At 45.2% G+C, this 19428-nt stretch overlaps 1 protein-coding gene across 1 annotated transcript in view; it reads right to left on the bottom strand.

The window, feature by feature from the left end:
- The window catches only part of LOC119382597 (uncharacterized), a 128388-nt gene extending 115635 nt beyond the window's left edge, over positions 1-12753 (bottom strand). Inside the window, exon 1 of the mRNA XM_037650371.2 lies at positions 12632-12753. Within this exon, the coding sequence (XP_037506299.2) occupies positions 12632-12753 (122 nt within the window). The remainder of the gene's footprint in view (positions 1-12631) is intronic.
- Positions 12754-19428: the final 6675 nt, after the last annotated feature.

The raw sequence follows: 19428 nt of genomic DNA, 5'->3' as shown, positions 1-19428 counted from the left end.
GTTCTGTGCTCGAAATAAAGAAAACTAAAAATACATTTGTGGAAAGTGTCCCAGTCCTCCCGACTCTCCCCTACTGATGTGAAAAACTTTACTGCCACATGTGGAACACCATTAAAAAATACAGTGTGGAGCTCACTGATATCACAAATTATCAAAACTTCCAAGGAGGTGCACTGTTCACTAGAAAATGCATCAGACGCTGCGGCGGGAGTACCAGAGATTATAAAGAAAAAAATACATATTCGCAGTCACAGCTAATGTAGCTAAAGAAAGAATGCTCAAAGTTCACTGCATTCGCCAAGCTGAATGGCACTATAATGCAACAGGAACACATCCAGGCCCAGGGACATTGATTCTATAAAACCTTTTATTCTCGCGCATCCTTAATTTGCGCAAATTGATCATTGTAAAGTACGGTGAAACTTAAGGGCGTGTGAACTTTAAGGAAGAAATAAGGACACTATGTTGAAAACTAAAAAATTTGTTTATGGCAGATATTTGTGTTGGTGCTGTGGGCAAGCCAATCCCTCATATGGGAAGTGATGCATGGAGCACACATCATACCGAAGTGTTACATGCAAGGCTAAGTGTGCTGCACTGTAGTTCAAAAAAGAAGGGATGGTTTAAGGACTAATAACTTCAAGGAGGTTTGCAGTTCATGTGTGTCATACAGGAAAAGCCTGAACATATGAAGTTTAGTAGCCACCAATAGTATGTTGATGCATAAACAATTGGGGCCGTGAAATAATAGGGTTTTTCAGTAAAACCAAACTTTTCCTTGCACACTTTACATGTGCTTAGCTAGTATTTTTTTATTTTTAGAAAAACCTGATGGGAGTGACCAGAAAGCTGCATTTCTAAAGGAACAGCTGCAGTACCTGAATAAAGAAAATTACCACTGGACAGAAGCGACCATTCAATAGGCAATACTGCTGAATGCAATATTGCCATGTGGCCAATAAATGCTGCAGGCATAGGGGAGTATCATTCTTCCAACTCGAGCTACGCTCAAGCGATATGGTGGGCGTTGCAACAGAGAAGTTGTTTCTTCACCAGTGAAACAAAAACTACACCTGGAAAGCACACACATGTCCGACCAGATATGAGCCTTCCTGAGGAGAATAACTTATAACATTATACACAAATAACAAAGGAAGCAGCTAACGCCATAAGCGTTTCAGTGATCATAATAGCACATGTCATCACGCCTAAATTAAGAGCAAAAACAAAGAAACAATACAGGCCTGTTATACTGGCCCTTTCCTGTCCTTCTTTTACCCTCCTTCCTCCTTTTTCACACTTGCTTTTCCTTTTCCTCCTCCATTTTTGTGGTTGGGGGAAAGTGGGCAAAGCACACACAAACACGCTGCTAAGGAAGACAGTGTCCGTCTTGATGACGACAAGTCCATTTGTTGAAACATTGGCTTCAGCAACATCCACTGTTCAAGGATGTCAAACATATTTTTAAAGGGACACTAAAGGCAAATATTAAGTTGGTGTTGATTGTTGAAATAACGGTACAGAAACCTCGTAGTGCTACTTTTATGCCAAGGAAGTGCTTATTTTGAAATAAAATCATGTTTTAGTGGTCCGCATCGCGTTAGCGCACTTCAAGTCACCCGCCTAAAAGTGGTATTTCGCACGTCACTGTTACCGTGCCCAACGATGCCCGCCTTTACTGCGCAGCGTGCACCATTCGGGCATCCTGCAACATCACATGCATGCAGTATTTTGTCGAACGTTCTGTCAGAGCGCCTTTCACAAGCGTGCAAAACACACGCGGCAGTACGCAATACCAAAACTACCACTGAGACGCGACCACGTGAGCGAAGCAGGGTGCCGGGCAAAGCGCAGTTCGGCGAAAACGGAACTTTTGAACCACGCACGCCATTCCCCATGGCAACGCGAAAGAGGTTCTTTTTTCCATGAATCAAACAGAAACGAACAAGCAGCATTTTATTAAGTCTCTTGACGCACGGAAGGTTCTTTTTTCATTGCAGCTAGTTTGATTACTAGTGATTAATTGTATTCAGACTCTCCCACGTCATCGGGATCACTTCCAAAATGTCCCACTCGTGGCGCTCATCGTGTGATACATTTAGCTTAATTTCTCGGTAAGTAGGGCACTGTTAATAATACTGCCATCTTAGACGTTGTCATACATTGAGCTTTCACTCTGACATAAATTCTTATTTGCCTTTAGTGTCCTTTTAAGTCTGTTTTGCTAAAAGTTACAGTTCCTAATTTTCTAAATAGAATAATGTCATTTAAATGGCAGTGCTTTTCCAAATTGTAGTCTTGCAGTTGTGCATCGAGGTGGAACTGCAATTAGGCGCTAGTGAGCAGAACTTGAAAACAAGCTCACTGTTGTGGTACAAGTCTTCTCAGAAAAGGAAGAACAGAACTGCAACGCTTCCTTTTGAGCAAAAGGTTGCCTTACCAGGAGACAGGATACCAGAAAGACTGCTTTCTGCCCACCTGAAGCATCTCTTGGCGATTCTTAGGAAGAATAATGTCATTAGGTGGCAGTGCTTTTCTAAATTGCTGTCTTGCAGTTGTGCATCGAGGTGGAACTCCAATTAGGAGCTAGTGAGCAGAACTTGAAAACAAGCTCACTGCTGTGGTAAAAGTCTTCTCAGAAAAGGAACAACAGAACTGCAACGCTTCCTCTTGAGCAAAAGGTTGCGTTACCAGGAGACAGGATACCAGAAAGACTGCTCTCTGCCCGTCTGAAGCGTCTCTTGGCGATTCTAAGAAAGAATAATGTCATTTAAATGGCAGTGCTTTTCCAAATTGTAGTCTTGCAGTTGTGCATCAAGGTGGAACTGTGGTTTGAAGCTAGGATAGCAGAACTTGAAAACAAACTCAATGCTGTGGGAAAAGTCTTCTCAGAAAAGGAAGAACAGAACTGCAACGCTTCCTCTTGAGCAAAAGGTTGCGTTACCAGGAGACAGGATACCAGAAAGACTGCTTTCTGCCTGCCTGAAGCATCTTTTGGCGATTCTAAGAAAGAATAATGTCATTTAGATGGCAGTGCTTTTACAAATTGTCTTGCAGTTGTGCATCAAGGTGGAACTGTGGTTTGGAGCTAGGATAGCAGAACTTGATAACAAACTCAATGCTGTGGGAAAAGTCTTCTCAGAAAAGGAAGAACAGAACTGCAACGCTTCCTCTTGAGCAAAATGTTGCGCTACCAGGAGACAGGATACAGGAGGAATGCTTTCTGCCTGTCTGAAGTGTCTCTAGGCAATTCTAAGCAAGAATAATGGATTATTTAAAACTGTTTTTTGATGAAGAACTTGTATCGCACATCGTCACGGAAACTGACAAGAACGGGAGTGAAAAAGCAGGTGCGTGTCACTCCGGTGCATCGCGGCTCAGAGCCTGAGCAGTCCTAAACCTCCCGAAGCTTTCCTGCTTCTTGGCAATAGTGCTGCTTATGGGCTTGCTGCGGAAGAACATCCTGCGGTACTATTGGTCAATCGGCCTGATGCTGCTGACCCTTTTCTTTCACAAGATTTTTTTCTGTTAACCGCTTTGTTCTGCTGCAAGTCCTGCACTTCAGTTCAATAACGGAGCAATCCGATCACCTAAGGGGCACAAGACCAGTCATGGAGCCATTCAGGAAAAATTTTCCAGACTTTTCCTTCCATACCAACATTTACACATAGATGAATCTCTGATGCCTTGAAGAGACCGCTGTTCATTCTGGTAGTACATACCACCCAAGAGACACTGGTTTAGAGTGAAGATGTTCATGATGTGTGATGTGAAAACAGGGTATGTACTGAGGTTTCCAGTTTATACAGGAGCTACAGTTAGCCTGGCCAAAAAAGGAGCTTGGTTGTGCAGGCTATGTTGTTGCTGACCTTCTAGCAAACTTTCTTGGAAAAGGACACTCTGTTTGTGGACAGTTGGTACACAAGCCCAGTGCTCTTTGAATTTTTGCATAGCAACAGAAAAAATGCATGTAGAACTGTGCGAATCAAGAGGAAGGGCCTACCCTCCTTCAAAAAGAAGAAGAAGGGTGAAAGAGAAAGCACACAAACGCTCTGCTTTCCTTGAATTGGTGCGACAAGCCCTATGTCACTATGTTGACATTAGTGCATGGACCCCAGATACAAGATTCCGATAAGGTGGACAAAGCGACCAGAGAAAAAAAAAATAATAAAACACTCGCATGTGTACTTGAATACACCAAGAGAATAGGACTCGCCAACAGAGTAGACATGCAGCTGAGCTTCAGTGAAAGCATCAGGAAAACTCTGAAGTGGAACACGAAGTTCTTTTTTCAACTGCTCGACATGAAACTGCTGAACACATTTATTCTCTACCACGAAAGAACTGGGACACCGGCGAAGCTTGCTGCATTCCGAGAGTTGCAACCCCAAATACTGGAACAGTACCAGAGCCAGATCCAACAACCAAGGCGCGGAAGACAAACCACAGTCATGACTGCAACTGATGGTGCGCCACTTCCCAGACAGGGTACACCTCAGACCTCTGCCCAAAGCAGCTGCATGCAGAGAAAATGTCATGTGTATGCCAACACAACTCGTCGCTCCAAGAGGAGAACAGAGAGGCATTTTACGTATTCAGACTACGATAAGGCGCTGTGCGTAGACCCGTGTTTCAAGGAATACCACACCCTGAAGTACTATTGAACATTTTGCAATTATGAGTGATGCTGACACCGAAATACTGTTCTTGACTTTTTTTTAGAATTTCTTATCGACTTTACACCTTTTCGTACATTCAAAATACGCAGTAAAGTGATTTGATCTCCTGGGAAAGTTTTTTTTTATTTTTCAAAAAATTCAACCCTAAGAGGGTTAACGAATGACTTTAAAGAATGGCACCAGTCTGAATTCTGTAAGTGCAGGAGAAGGTGCTGTTCAGTGTTTTCATAACATGCACATGTGCCATGGAGGCTTCCCATAAAGAAAACCTTAATGACATTCATAAAGAGTGTAAATGCTATGTGGATGTCTGTGGAATGTGGTGGCACGACCAGTCCACACTACTTACTGATGATACAAGCTGCAAGACTTACGAACGACTGAAAAATGTGCTCCACATTAATGATGCCAGGCAAAGGAAGAAAGGCAAAATGAGGTATTTACATTTAGTAGCAAGCCCATAAAAAAAGTTCATGTTGAGACGATTCGCAAAGGTAGAATTGCCTGTCATAAATCTAAGTTACGACTGCTCAAGAGGAAGAAAGTGGAAGCAGAATTTGCTAAATGTAAGGCAAAGTTATAATATGTAAATAAGGAAACCACTGAATGCATTTTTAAGCAGGCAAACCTTGAGGCACTGCAACAGCTGGTTTTCCATGAGTGTGTGACAGCCTGAAGGCTTGCTCAAAAAATGGCCAAAGGTATTCAAACAAATAGGTGCTACTTTGTGTCTTCCTACATTATTCGGTCGCCCGCAAGGCACAGATTTCTAAAAATAAATTAAATTATGGTCTTGCTATCAATAATAAGCGTATGTCACTATATGGCAACAATAGGCTTCCAGCCTGGCTTTGACAGCATCTTTGCTACTACTCTAAAGAAGGAGTTGGTGAGGAAAGACAGTTTTCAATGGCATAGCATGCTCATTTTTGATTAAATACAAGTCTGCAAGAGTAAGCGTGTCAACTCAAATGCAGTGACATGTGTAAGAATGACATCAGAGATGGGAGACTCAAGAGAGCTTGCCGGCCATGCTCTGGTTTTCTTGTTTTGCTCTTTTAGTGACAGCATTTCCTAACCATTTGTTTTCATAGCCAAAAGTGCAACAATAAGCAGTTTAGTGATGCTCATCTGCTACCCCAAATTTATCAAATGAAACTGCGCCCTTCGGCGTCATCTGGCCCAACACGGATCATCGGCTCAAAACACTAAGTAGCTATGTCACCAGGGTGTGGCAGGAAGATGCTCACTTGAGCAGAGCTGAGTGCAGCGGCTGGTCGCACGCCACTGCTTTTTTACGGCTAGGACTATGTAACCGAACTATGTAACCGAAATGTGTAACTGAAGAAGTGTAATCAGTTTATTGTAACTGCTTTACTAAATAATTAAAAGTTTGATCCAAAGTTCAGTCATTATCTGCCAGTATCGAGGGTGTGCTTAGACTTCGCCGAGCACTGCCTTCCAGGCCTGAACAGTAAAAAGGCATGACTCCTACGCTTCGGATGCTATCGCACAGAAGGCAAGACTTTTACACACTGAATGCCATTGCATGCTAGTGGACGTCAGCAGAGCCTGCCGGATGCCTATGCAATGCACGGCAGCTGAAGGATACATCACTACGACAAGATATTTCACTACTTGTCCACGACAATCACCTTCAGCAAGCATAGTGCACGCAACAGACGTCTAAGCTCCCAATGCACAAGCAATGCAAGGTGGGCTCACATTACGATCCCTGATCGGAATGCGCTTTCGAGCATGTGTGTTGAGCTGGAAGGAGAGCACGCCATGTAAACAGTTGATGCCAACATGAACATGAAGCCAACGCACGAAGCTGTCGACGCCAGTGATGTTATAAACACTGAGACCAGTGCCCGTTCACGGCGAGCTGCTCCTCTTTCTTTAAGGACCACAGAACTACAAGGCCAACTGTGAGAAACACTGCAGAGAACTAGACGCAGCATGGAAGAAAGTGGAGCACAGCTTGCGGCAGCTTTTGGGCACGGATAAGAAAGATTTTTCAGACGGTCAAGAATACACTGTGTGATTGTTTCAAGCAGTACAAGGACGTATTCACCAGGTACAAAGCCTTCTTGGTTAAGACGAACTGGCCCGAGAGTCGACAAGAGCTACATCAACGAAGACAAATTTAAGAGGAGCATTGCATTCTCATGACGGGGAGCCTGAAAGAGAGCAATGAGGGTTTAGGCGTTCAAGATGAGACACTATCAAAACGTTCATTCTCAGTCCACTTCATGTGCTCTTCGTCATCGTGGCTCACCAGTTCGTCAACCATCAGCCTGGCTGCCGTACAAAGTCGTGCGGAATCAGATGCCGCCAAAACAAGGGCTCACTTCGGTCGCGAGAAGGCAGCTATGAAGCTAGAGAGGGCCAACGTCGGCACTGAGCTAGAAATTCTTCGCCGTGAAAAGGAAGCAGCTGCAGCAGAGGCGCATGCTGCCGCTGCTAGATCCTGATCAGCGCACTGCGGATTACGTACAGAGCCACGAGGCCGTGCGCACGCCGATGCATCGACATTCTGAGCTCAAGGAACGCCAAAAAGTTGGCGAGGGAAACGCAGGTCTGTGGACACCCCTTGTACAAAAAGAAGCTGCAAACACTTCACTCACGAAGTGAAAAGTACCGCAAGGCAGTGGGCCGGATAAAAGAAAGGTACAAGGCGAGGCGAGTATTGCAGCAGGAGGCTTTAAACAAGCTTGAACCAGATTTGCCAAGGGACCTTTTTGAACTGCTTAAAGCACAAATCAGGCTTGGTACGTTTCCAAAATAAAAAAAAAACACTGGTTAAAAACAAGTGAAACAATTCACTCTCAATTTGTTCTTCAATTCTCCAAAGGCCTACCACTTCCTCAGAGAAATGCTTCAGATGACATGTGCGAACACTCAGGCACTGGCTGGCAGACATCCCAATGACACCTGGTATCATTCCACGTGCAATGGATGCAACAGAATAAATCATAAAAGACTGGTCACTGCAAGACAAAGCATGCTGCCTTTTATTAGATGAAATAACCTTGAAAAGAAATTTGATGTACGATCAATCAAAAGATATTGTGATTGGCTTCACAGATGATGGAAACACAAGGACTTCTCGTGTGGCAAACAGAGCCCTTCTTATGGTGGTGTCTGGCATATCGAGAAGTTGAATGCAGCCAGTAGCTTTTGCAGTGTCCCACAATGCAACATCAGGTCTTGCAATGCACAAGCTGATATCAGATTTAATTCAGCAGCTTGAAAGAAAAGGTCTTTTGGTAAAAGTGATCACCTGTGATCAAGGGTCAAACAATGTCAGCCTGTCAAGAATGCTGATCCATTCTATCCATGAACCATATTTTACTGTCAACAACCGCAAAGTATACTTCGTTTGACACCCCACACCTTATAAAATGCACGAGGAATATTTGAGAAAACACAAGCTCACAATTGGCTCTGAGGTCGTTGACTGGGCACACATTGAAACCCTTTACAAAAAAACTCGTAACATAGATCAGGCCTCAAACACACCAACTGAACGTCTAAAAACAAGACTGGCGAAGAAGCTCAAAGAGCAACATCTACAGGATGCCCTTTGTTGACATGAGAGTGAAGTATGCCACACAAGTATTCAGTGTGATCTGTCTCTGTGGCACTCCTCACTCACATTGCCATGCAGGAGCTTCCTGTTGATGCTAAATTTACATCTCAGTTCACAGAAAGAATGGATAAGTTTTTGACAGCCTGAACAGTTCGACCCTGAAAAAGCAGGACGAAAAGTTGCGGTATGCCATGACTGATGGGTCGGAACACCATGCCTTCTACGAGTCGTACATCAGTTGGATTGCCCAATGGCACTTTGGTAGTCCTCAGGACAAGCAGCCGCACACTGTTAATGGTTGGCAGATATTACAATCAAACCTTGCTCTTGCTGTAGACTGATTTAAAAGAGGACATTGATTTCACTCATCTTTTCACATGTCGATTGCAGCAAGATCCCCTGGGAAACTTTTCTGGAATCATTCATTAAAAACATGGCTGCAATGAGACACCCAACGTATACCAATTCATGGTGGCTCTAAAACATATTTGGATTGGAACACTATTCAAACTTTCTCAAGGAAATTGCGAAGTGACAACAAATGCTTTCCTCATTAACTTCGAGAATGCTTCTGCATTGTTGTCACCAAGCAGCACACCAACCACAAGCTACAGCAGGCCTCTGATTCATCCAATCTGTAGGCATCTTCACGAGATTCCACCGACATGGTATATGAAAATGTTGTGTACCATGTCGCAAGCACTCTTGTAAAGAGCTTTTTTGAACTGGGGACTAGCGAGTGCACATGCGAGAGAACACACCTTAAAGCAGACGGCGGCTCTCTCCATGGGTGACACCAATTCTTTGCACTACTCAAGGAAAGTGGTGTACCTTCAGTTTCATTGCAGCAACTTCTGAAACATGTCAAAGTTACATAAAGGAACTAGATTCGGCCTTCAGACATTAAATCATCTATTGTGCACACTTTTCCAATGTGTGCAAAAATTTGATTGAAAGAATGCCAATCCAGCAAGCTATTTTCTGTCAGCTTCAAATGGCTGAAACAGCAAGCAATGGCGGCCCACGAATCATTCTTGCCGTGGCGCCGACAATAGACATAGGAGGTGAGTAGAATGCCAATGCAGTTCTTAAGCAGCACGTGTAAATTGGTAACTGGTTTGTATGTTTTGTTGTAGCTGGCCTTGTGGGGTTCTGGGAATGAGCATTAGTGTCCACTTTTAGGACAACACTCAAAGTAATTGATGAAACGTAAATGGAGACGAGCAAATACGTACGCCATTGTCCAGCTGCACGTTAAGAGAGCGCATTAGTGTCTCAAGTGGCTCTCGGGTTTCTTTGCCGTGATTATTCAAGTTCAACGCAACTCTCATCTCTAACAGATTATGTGTCTGGTTCCGCTTAGCACATTGCAATACAAAGTTCACGGAACGAAGGGAGCACAAACACAGAGGCCTGCGCTGATTCGTGTCGTCGTCGTAGTTAACATCTTGTGGCCTCTGATCATTGCACAGGATAAGAAAGATGTACGATGGGTGAGCTCAAACTTCGGCGTACAACCAACATTATGAGAAAATGAAAATAAGCCTGTTGCACATCTGGAAGCACGGCATGGCATAAGTTCGCTTCGGCACGAGCAGCCGCCACTATCAATACGCTGAAAGAGCGGCCGTTTTTAGTAACAATATTGTCAGTTTGTTTTTTGACGAGTACTTGAGAAACATTACAACGAGTGCATGTGTTCAGATAACGACCTGGCTTTCATGAACGTGGGTCGATTATTCATGACACCGAGGTTGCCGAGGAAAAAAAAAAGTGCAATTGTCATAACGCTACTCCAGTTATCGTCATAAAATTGACGAGTCGAGAATGAATGTACTCTTGACAAAATGTTAGAGGCGCGTACCTGCGCAAAAGAACACATGTAATGTGGACCTTTCTGTCATGTACTAGTTTGGAAAGTGCTAATTCGATAACCTCGAAATTGCAGCAATAAAATGGAACATTTCCTAGCCGCAGGCATTGTAAATCATGCGCTGTTGCATAGAAATGAGAGATGTTGATTTTATGAGAGAACCATCCTTGGCCTAAAATTTTGTGTATTAATCATGCGCTTTGGCATTGGTTCTTTTTGGTGCAGATGATAAAGTGTACCAGCACCCAAGCACTATCACAAGCTGGTGTGATGACCAAGAAATTGCCACAAGTGCAGACATATAATATACTATTTGTTCAAAAAAAGGCACATGACCGCAGAGAAGTGAAGTCATTTCGAAGCATGGTGCACTTCACATGCCTCAGCTGACAGTATTTTACGCTTCCGATAGTTGCAGCCATACACAACGCACTGGTAGCCTGTCGAACTTTTCTTGTCTGACATTTTGATTTTCGGCAGCACAATGGCTTTAGCGCGCCGAAAAATGAAAACACATGTTTACCGCGGTGCTGCTACCGCTCCGACTTTTTACTTTATTTTCTGCTTTCTTTTTTCTATGGGGCTGTGAACTAGTCAAGCTGTCTAACACAGCTTTTTTTCACAGTCCTTTCTTTCTGTACAACAGAATGGAAAATAAAACTTTTACTTTTGACTTTTTTTTGACTCTCACGCCACGCAATGCAAAACACGGGAATCGTCACACACCAGCGGCAGGAGCCGGACGGTCAGACACGCAGTGGAGAGAGAAAGAGATGAAAATGCACCAGTTCGAGGCTACGCTCCTCTTTGTAAAAACGGTCCATAACAATATACCAGATATAACGATGAACAACGATGGCATCGTCCACTTTTGCATGCCTTCTATGGTAAAATAAACCGCTTAATACGATGCTCCAGTGCCGTGGTATTGGATATAGCAATTAAATCCGGATACTGTGTGCTCCGAAAATCACTCTCCGCACTGATGGCATACGCCGCGACAGAGTTTCCTATAAATACATTAGAGGGAACTGAAGCGCTAGTGTCTGTGGGAGCTGCAATGCATGATGCTTCAGCCAGCATGGGAATGATGGGTAGCACACGGATTTATCCAAACTTCGTTCTCTCGGCTCTGTTTGGCTCCGTGTGGCCTGGAGACACTTAATAATAATATAAAATAATAGCGAAACTGCATTTAAATTTCGTGCTTTATCCTGCTTATTTCTCTCATGAGATGCTTATATCCGTATATATTTTGGGTTACCTTTAGTATTTCACACCACTCCAAACTTAAATACAGTAGAATCTCGAATGGAAATCGCTTAAACGGAATTGCCGCTTAAACGGAACAGTAGCCAGTAAGTTGGCTGGTTTTGTATTCAGATAAGGTAAAAAAAACTTTTGGCAATCGGAACTAAAATTTGCGCTTCACCGTGTAAACGGAACCGAAAATAGAACTTCTGGCAGACCCACTGCCATGAGCATCAGCCTTTTCTGGTTCTAGCTGTTTCTTTTTTTTCTTTTTTTTTCTACCCTCGTAAGCCTCATTGGCCTTGCCTTGTTGGTAGTCGGCGCAACGAATGCAACATTGCTGTTCTTGATCAAGTCGTTCGGTCTCTGTTCGAGTCGCCTAGGTTACAGCTGCATTGTTCCTGCCGTTGTGGTGCCTATCGTGCTTCATTGCCGCGTTGGTGTCTTCCAACTTCGGTGGCTCCTAAGCGCTCGCGAAGTTGAGGCCTCGCCTCCGTTGTTTCAAAGGCAACACAGAAGCGGGCACACCATGCGCTGACGTTGGAAAAGAAGCTAATCATCATTCTTGACTTCAAAAGCGGCTCCTATTCGAAGACGGCGCTCGCGACGAAGCACGGCATCCCGAAAAGCAGCTTAACGAGGATCCTGCACGACAAGGACAAGCTACGAGATGCTTTCGAAACTTCGCGATTCGGGCCCCAAAAGAAGCGTCTGCAACACTGCAACCACGAAGAACTGGAAAAGTGTCTGGTTTTGTGGCTTAGGAGAGCCCGGAGCCAGAGCATTCCCATCAACGGGCCACTAATCCGTGCCAAGGCACAAGAGTTTGTTCTTCAGCTCAGGATAACGGACTTCTTGTGCAGTGAAGGCTGGCCGACAAAGTTTAAAGAAAGAAATGGCCTCGTTTTTCGCACCATTGCGGGAGAAGCTGCAGCAGCTGATGCGACTGCGTGTCGTGACTGCAGGGCAGGACGGCTGCCGGAGATAATGAGGCAGTTCAAGGACGATGACATATACAACGTGGATGAAACAGTACTTTTTTTTAAGCTCCTGCCATCAAAATCAATCGCTTTTAAAGGTGAACTGTGCACAGGTGGCAAACTCAGCAAAGACAGACTGACTGTTCTTGTTGGAGCAAACATGTCGGGCAGCGACAAGTTGAAGCTCCTTGTGATAGGAAAATAATAAAATCCTTGCCGTTTCAAGGGCATCACTACTGTGCCCGTCACTTACGAGTCGAACTCAAAAGCTTGGAGACCCAAGCCCTCTTCAGCAAATGGCTGCACACCAAGGATGCGCGATTTTCGCGGCAAAATAGGAAAGTCCTTTTGCTTGTTGACAACTGCCCTGGACATGGGACTGTAACAGGACTGAAGTAGATTCAGTTGGAGTTCCTCCCAGCTAACACCACAGCACTGTTGCAGCCCATAGATCAGGGAGTTATCCAAGCCCTCAACTCAAGACACGCTTCCGCAAGGGTCTCTTGCAGAGGATGCTCTTGTGCATAGCCAGGATAAAGAGTACAATGTGGACGTTCTTGGTGCCGTTCACCTCATTGCCGATGCCTGGAGGCAGCTGACTCCCACTAGCACAGCAAATTGCTTCAGGCATACAGGATTTTCTTTGAGTGACCTGACATCTGACTTAGAGGACTTTGAATGCGACAGCGAAGATGCCCTTGAAAGGCAGGACGTAATTGAGCAGTGTGCTTTAAGAGAAATCACACTGGACTTCGATGAATACGTGCAAGTTGACAGCGGCGTTGCAACTTGCCCCGACAACGCTGCGCAAAGCATTGTTGACGAAGTATGCGATGAGGAAGAGGAGGAGCTGAAGACTATGAAGAGGTAGCTGCCACAGAAGTTACCACACTTCATGGGGCAGAGTCTGCTGTGCTGTACCTAAGGAATTTTTTTCCTAAGGAGCCAGAATCGGAAGTGTTTCTCCAAAGCCTAAGTGACATGGAGAAAAAGATTCTGAAGATGAAGATGCAAGGACTAAAAGAAAAAAAAATCATGCATTTTTCAGTCCACAGTGATTAATTGCTGCCTAATAAACTTGTGAATGCTATGTAAAAACCTCATGTAGTTTCCTTGCTTTCTAAAAAACTACATTCATCTCATACTACATTCTCAACTACATTCATAAAAGTTACATTCATCTCATAGTGTTTAGACATCCATAAAATAGTATTAAGAGAGTGTGCACACATAAATCAGCACATTTTTACATCTCTCTCAGTAAACGAAACTCCTGTTAAATAGAACAAATTTTTTTGGTCCCTTGGACATTAATGTGCAGCTCACACACTGAACTTGGTTGCAACCTCGGATTCTGCTGCCGCTGAACGTGACGAACAATATTCGTGAATCACGAAATCAGTTTTTAAGAAGTGTTCTGCTCTATGGAGCAAGCAGGGTCAGTCGAACATCTCAGCCAACTTAATCACGAGTCCCTGTGGAGTCTACCTGCGACGGCCAGTACCACCGAGGTGGAATTCACTTCATTATGCCATGGAGCACCTGCTTAAGCTGCACAATGAAGCAAAAGACATCGAGCGACTGTTCTGCATCTTGAAGCTGCAGGTCCTACACCGGCCTGCAGAATACAAATTTATGGAAGAATACTGCAATGTAAGTGCCCATCTCCTATTGGTGAATGAATGCTGGAAATTGGAGAAGCATAAAAGCTGCGAGGTATAAGCATGCCAAAGCTTCCAAAAAATACCTAGATATGCTATTCAGGGCACATGCGATGGCTTGCTGTGCATTTAGCCCCGGTTGGATACGCGTGCTCCTCGGGGCAACAAAAGGCCTTCATATTTTTATACAAAATGGCTTATATTGTCCTTGAAAAATTGTCTTCCCTGCAATGTACTTGTGCTTAGGAGTTAAGCTAACTTCAGGAAAATTGGCATAAATTTCGTTTTTGTAAGCTGGCTTTTTCACAGTGTTTGCAGTTAACGCCTACCGGTCAAGAGAAAGGTGACGCCAACGAGGTCCAATAATGCTGTCGCATTCCACTGTAAAAGGCGATGCTGAAGCATCCACACTTTTTTTTTGTTCCCAACTATGTTTTGCAGTTTGCTAACAAAGCTGTAAGGTTGCTGTTTCTGTTTAAGCTCCTGTGGGTGGTTGGTTCTCAAATACACGCGTGCATCTTTTCGATGTTCTCACCCGTTTAGAGTGCCACATGCGCTTGCCCCCATCCAGCTATTACCTTCATTATGAATTAAGTGCAAAACTTAGTTATCATTCATAGGACATGGGGACCCTCTCCTGTGCGCTGGATGTACTTCAGTGACAAGAACATATGTTCATCGGTTACCTGCTTCCAAACCTGGTCGTCCTAGAGAAGTGAATTAAGTACATGGCTTTGAAGGGACTGAGATATTACGGCCCTCTAGCAAAGTGCTGTTCTAGACGGGATTGAAAAGAGGTAAGTGATGTCAGCATCGGAGTTTGAATAGGTTCTTTTTCTAATTAATTGTTCGGCATTGCAGGTTTAATCACCTCAAATGAAAGTGCAAGCTCGTTGTCGCCACCTGCTTAATACCAAAGTTTAAGCTGTCATAGATCCCATACAGTTCCATGCGAGAACAGGCGACCATGAACATAAGGACAGAGCTGGCTGTGGTGACCCAACCAGCCAGGGCAGATGTTGCCACCTCGTCGGTGCCTGAAGATTTCGTCACGTTCGGGCTCCAAACCCTTCCAGCCGAGACACAGGATAAGTTGTCGAGGTACCTGCTGGTACGAGGTGACTACGCGCTTTCGCAAGAAAACTTCGAGGGACTGAAGAAAATTTTCCTCAAATACAACATGGCAGTACCCTCAAGCGCTTCGGTGGAACGGCTACTTAACATTGCCAATGAAGTGCTTACGAAAAAACTGGTCTATCTGTCGGACAACAACATCGAAATGCAACTCCTGCTGAGTTCGAACAAGGGACTTTTCTAAGTTCAAATATCTATTCTCAATATTTGTTTCCCCACACATACCGTACAACATTGATTAAATGCCTATGTATTTTTCACTTCGATGCAGTTTCCAGTGCAGTGTTTCTCGGCCATAAATTTTCGGGGACCCTTGTGGACTGAAGGAATATATGAAGGACCCATTGCAGCGAGAGAAAAACAGGGGGGTGGATGGTCACAACACAGCACGCAGCATGAAGTACACGGCTTTTATTTAAATGGGTCTCCGCGGACCACCCCTGGGTTCTCAAATGGGGTTCCGTGGAACCCCATTTGAGAACCACCGTTCTAGTGCAATAACTTTGATTATATTTATGCTTGTGAGTAACTTTCTATTTGCACTTTTGAAGCGCAGTCTACTGAGTGTGCATTTGAAGATTGAAGTGGAAACTTTCATGTGTGTTGCACTTGTCATAGACAAGCACCAAAGTCACAGTTAGGCATGTCGGGAGTATGTGCGGTGCTACTTGAAAAATATTAGTCTTGGAGCATCTTTTCATCTCCAGATAATACTGTTGGCGATGTGCGAATTTGCATAGTATGCACAGTTCGATGTGAGTATTAAATTGCTAACTTAATTTCGCCTCAGGATTGTCCAACACTATATTTGATTTTAAAAAATCAAATGTAATGTTAATGTAACGACACCTTCCAATTTTCAAATTGTAACTGGAACACGTCACTTACGCGTTAAGGGAACTTGTAACAGGAATTCATTTCAAAATTGGGAAGGAAAGAGGAACAAGCATTCATTCCTGTTTTAGAAGAACATGTATGCAGTCAAATCCCACTACAACAAAATTGACGGGACGCATGAAAAAGTTCATTGTCATGGAATTTCGTTGCAGGGAAATTTCATCTATATGGATGGAAACAACTTTATTGTTTTTTGCAATAGACCACAAAAGTTAGGAAGATCTGATGATCATGACTTGTCCTTTGGTCCCGGCAAGCGCATGCATTGTCCTTTGCATTTAACTCTCGCTAACTCAGACGTACTAGGCCGCACACCGAGTGAATGTATTTTCTCGCGTATAACACGCACAAAATATACTGAAAATTTAGCGCTAAATCGGGCTGCGGGTTATACGCGAATTTCGGTGCGCAAGTTGGCTTCACGATAATGCAAGGAAGGCGGCTTTGCGTCAATACGCGAGTTATACACATGGGTTATACACGAGCATATACTATATGCAGGCTACCCACGAAGCGTGCCAAGCGCATAGCGCCACGAAGGAGCGTGCCACAGTTCGCTAGAGGCAAACTGAAAACGAAGTGCTGAAGCTCCGCACTACCACAGTCATAAGTGAGCGAAAGGAAAGCCGAAACGCTTCGTGCCATTTTACGATTTTATTGCATTTAATCTTTCTTCCGATGTGTTAGCTGCGTACTTGAGTGTATTCGCTATCGATGATCGCGACAATAGCGACCGTGGTTTTCTGTGCAGCGGTTGCGGCAAATGGTAGTTCCAGTTTCTACCTGCGCACTGGCCGTGCGCGTGCCTTCGGAACTGCGTCGTTGCTATCTGTGATCGCGCCTACCGCGGTTTTGAGCGCAGCATTGCTTTCAGTCGGTGCACGTACGTTAGATGCGTGCGTACTTTCGTGGTCGCCCATGATCGCGTCGACACGACTGCATTCGTGTTCACAGCGGTTGCGGCAGAATGTAATTACGCTTGGATTAGGTGCGTGCTGGCCGCGCGTGTGCCTTCAAAACGCTGTGGATGTCATTCACGATCGCAGGGCTTGTGATGACGAGTAGTAGTTTTGTTTTTAGTGCTACGTCAAAAACATGGCGGGAGTTATTGAATAACGATTCTTTCGCGGCCCGCACGTGCATCATGGCGGATGGACGATCTGTCGCCGAGCATCTCAATGGTGAAAAATTTACCGGGAGGTGTGTGTGGTGGCAGAAAGCATGTCTCCGATGAAGACACGGGTCTTGCCATGCGGCCGCACGGCTCTGGCAAAGAGAAATGGTCGAATTTCTAGCGGAATTTCGCAGCAATCCTAGGCAAGCTCTTTTTCCTTACGTGGTGGCACTCGCAAAAACTTTGTTCAAGCTGAAATACCCAGAAAAAGTATTCGTTTTAACGAGACACTTTTCGAATTGTTTTCTATGGGCAGCCGACGGGGAATCGAAAATTGTTTGTTGTGGCGGAAATTTTGTTGTAGCGGCATTCGTTATACAGTAAACCCTCGTTAACTCGAACTCGCTTATCTCGAAATCTCGGTTAAGTCGAAACTTTTTTTCGCCGTGCATTAACCTCCCATAGGTGCTATGTATTTGCCCCCTCTTATCTCGAAACGTTTTCCGGAGGGAACAGCGGATATCTCGAAATCTTGACCGGGAGGGCCGAAGGCAAAGTCCACTCCCAACAGGAAACGAGGGCTCCATGCGAACGCTTAGCTCTTACTATACGTGCCGAACGCGGTCGTGAAGGCCGAATTTGAAATTCCCGCGGACGCAGCCGTTTCCTATCAGCCTTGTCAAGCAACCGTGGGAGTGATCACATGTGCGCACCTGCGCACATGTGATCATGTGTTCATGTGATCATGTGAACCATGTGCGCATCTTGAGTTCAGTTTTGCTGAGTAGTGAGTGGTGTGTGCAACGGACGCTTCCGAATATCGACCACGATGTCCCGCCCAAAGCAGTGCAAATCTCTGACGTTGGAGAGAAAAGTCGAGCTAATCAAGGAAGTAGAAAAGGCAGGTCGAAGCAAGTCGTGCATCGCCAAGGAATTCGGCATCCCTTTGTCAACCCTCTCGACAGTGCTCAAGAACAAACAAAAGGTTTTGGAAGGCTTCGAGCAAAGCTTCTCAAGCAAACGGAAGCGCGTTCGAGCGTCCAAATTCCCGGACGTCGAATCAGCACTTCTGTTGTGGCTCCAAAACGTTCGAGCAGCCAATCTTCCCGTGACAACCCAAATGATGATGGAAAAAGCAGACGCTTTGGCACTGCAGATGGGTCACGCGGACTTCAGCTGCAGCAATGGCTGGTTCGAGCGGTTTAAGAAGCGAAATAACGTGTCATCGAAGCCTATCCACGGCGAAAGCGGCATTGTCGACGAACAGGCTGCAGACGCATGGCGCAACCTACGCCTCGCCGAGCTGCAAAAGGAGTACGCGGACAAGGACATTTTTAACCTCGACGAAGCCGCTCTCTTTTACAAAATGCTGCCTAACCGCACATACACACCAAAAGGCGAAGCGTGCTCGGGCGCTAAGCAACGCAAAGACAGGATAACCATTCTTTTTGGTGCCAACGCTACCGGCGATGAAAAGCTGCCCCTCCTCATTATTGGCAAGTCGCTTAATCCCAGGTGTTTCCGAAATGCACGGCTCCCGAGGGATGTGACATACCGCGCCAATAAAACGGCCTGGATGACGGCGGCGCTTTTCGAAGAGCATGTCCGTGCGCTTGACCGGAAGATGGCAAAGGACGGTCGGAAAGTGTTGTTTGTTGTGGATAACTGCCCCGGTCACGGAAAAATCGACAACTTGGCGGCTGTTAGGCTGGAGTTCCTGCCGGCGAACATGACGTCCGTTCTCCAGCTAGTGGATCAGGGAGTCATTGAGATTGCCCGCAAGTATTATAGGAAGAGCCTGCTGCACCGAATTCTGCTGTCATACGACAATGGGAAAAAGTATGAAATCGATCTGCTGGGTGCAAGCAATCTGATGGCCGAAGCCTGGCGCCAACTACGCCCGCTGGCGATTGCTAACTGCTTCGCACATGCAGGGTTTTCTCGCGCCCCCGAATCGATCGAAGAAGACATTGGCGCAGAATTCAGCGGCTGTGATGAGCTGTGCAATGAAGTGCACAAGGCAACTGGCTGCGTGAACGATACTGAAGACGGCGAGATGGCCTTTGAGGAGTATGCGCTCTACGAGGCGGACGTCCCCGTTACCGGAATGCTGTCGGACGCCGATATCGTTGAGATGGCCGTGAACGACGCAGAAGACCATGCAGACGAGGAAGAGCCCCGAGAAGTGCCTACGACGACAGAAACACGTAACGTGCTGCGCTTGCTCCGCAACAAGGTCGAATG

Source organism: Rhipicephalus sanguineus, chromosome 1 (assembly GCF_013339695.2).
Source record: "Rhipicephalus sanguineus isolate Rsan-2018 chromosome 1, BIME_Rsan_1.4, whole genome shotgun sequence".
Classification (NCBI taxonomy): domain Eukaryota; kingdom Metazoa; phylum Arthropoda; class Arachnida; order Ixodida; family Ixodidae; genus Rhipicephalus; species Rhipicephalus sanguineus.
The sequence above is the reverse complement of the archived record's forward strand: the minus strand, read 5'-3'. Positions and strand labels throughout refer to the sequence as shown.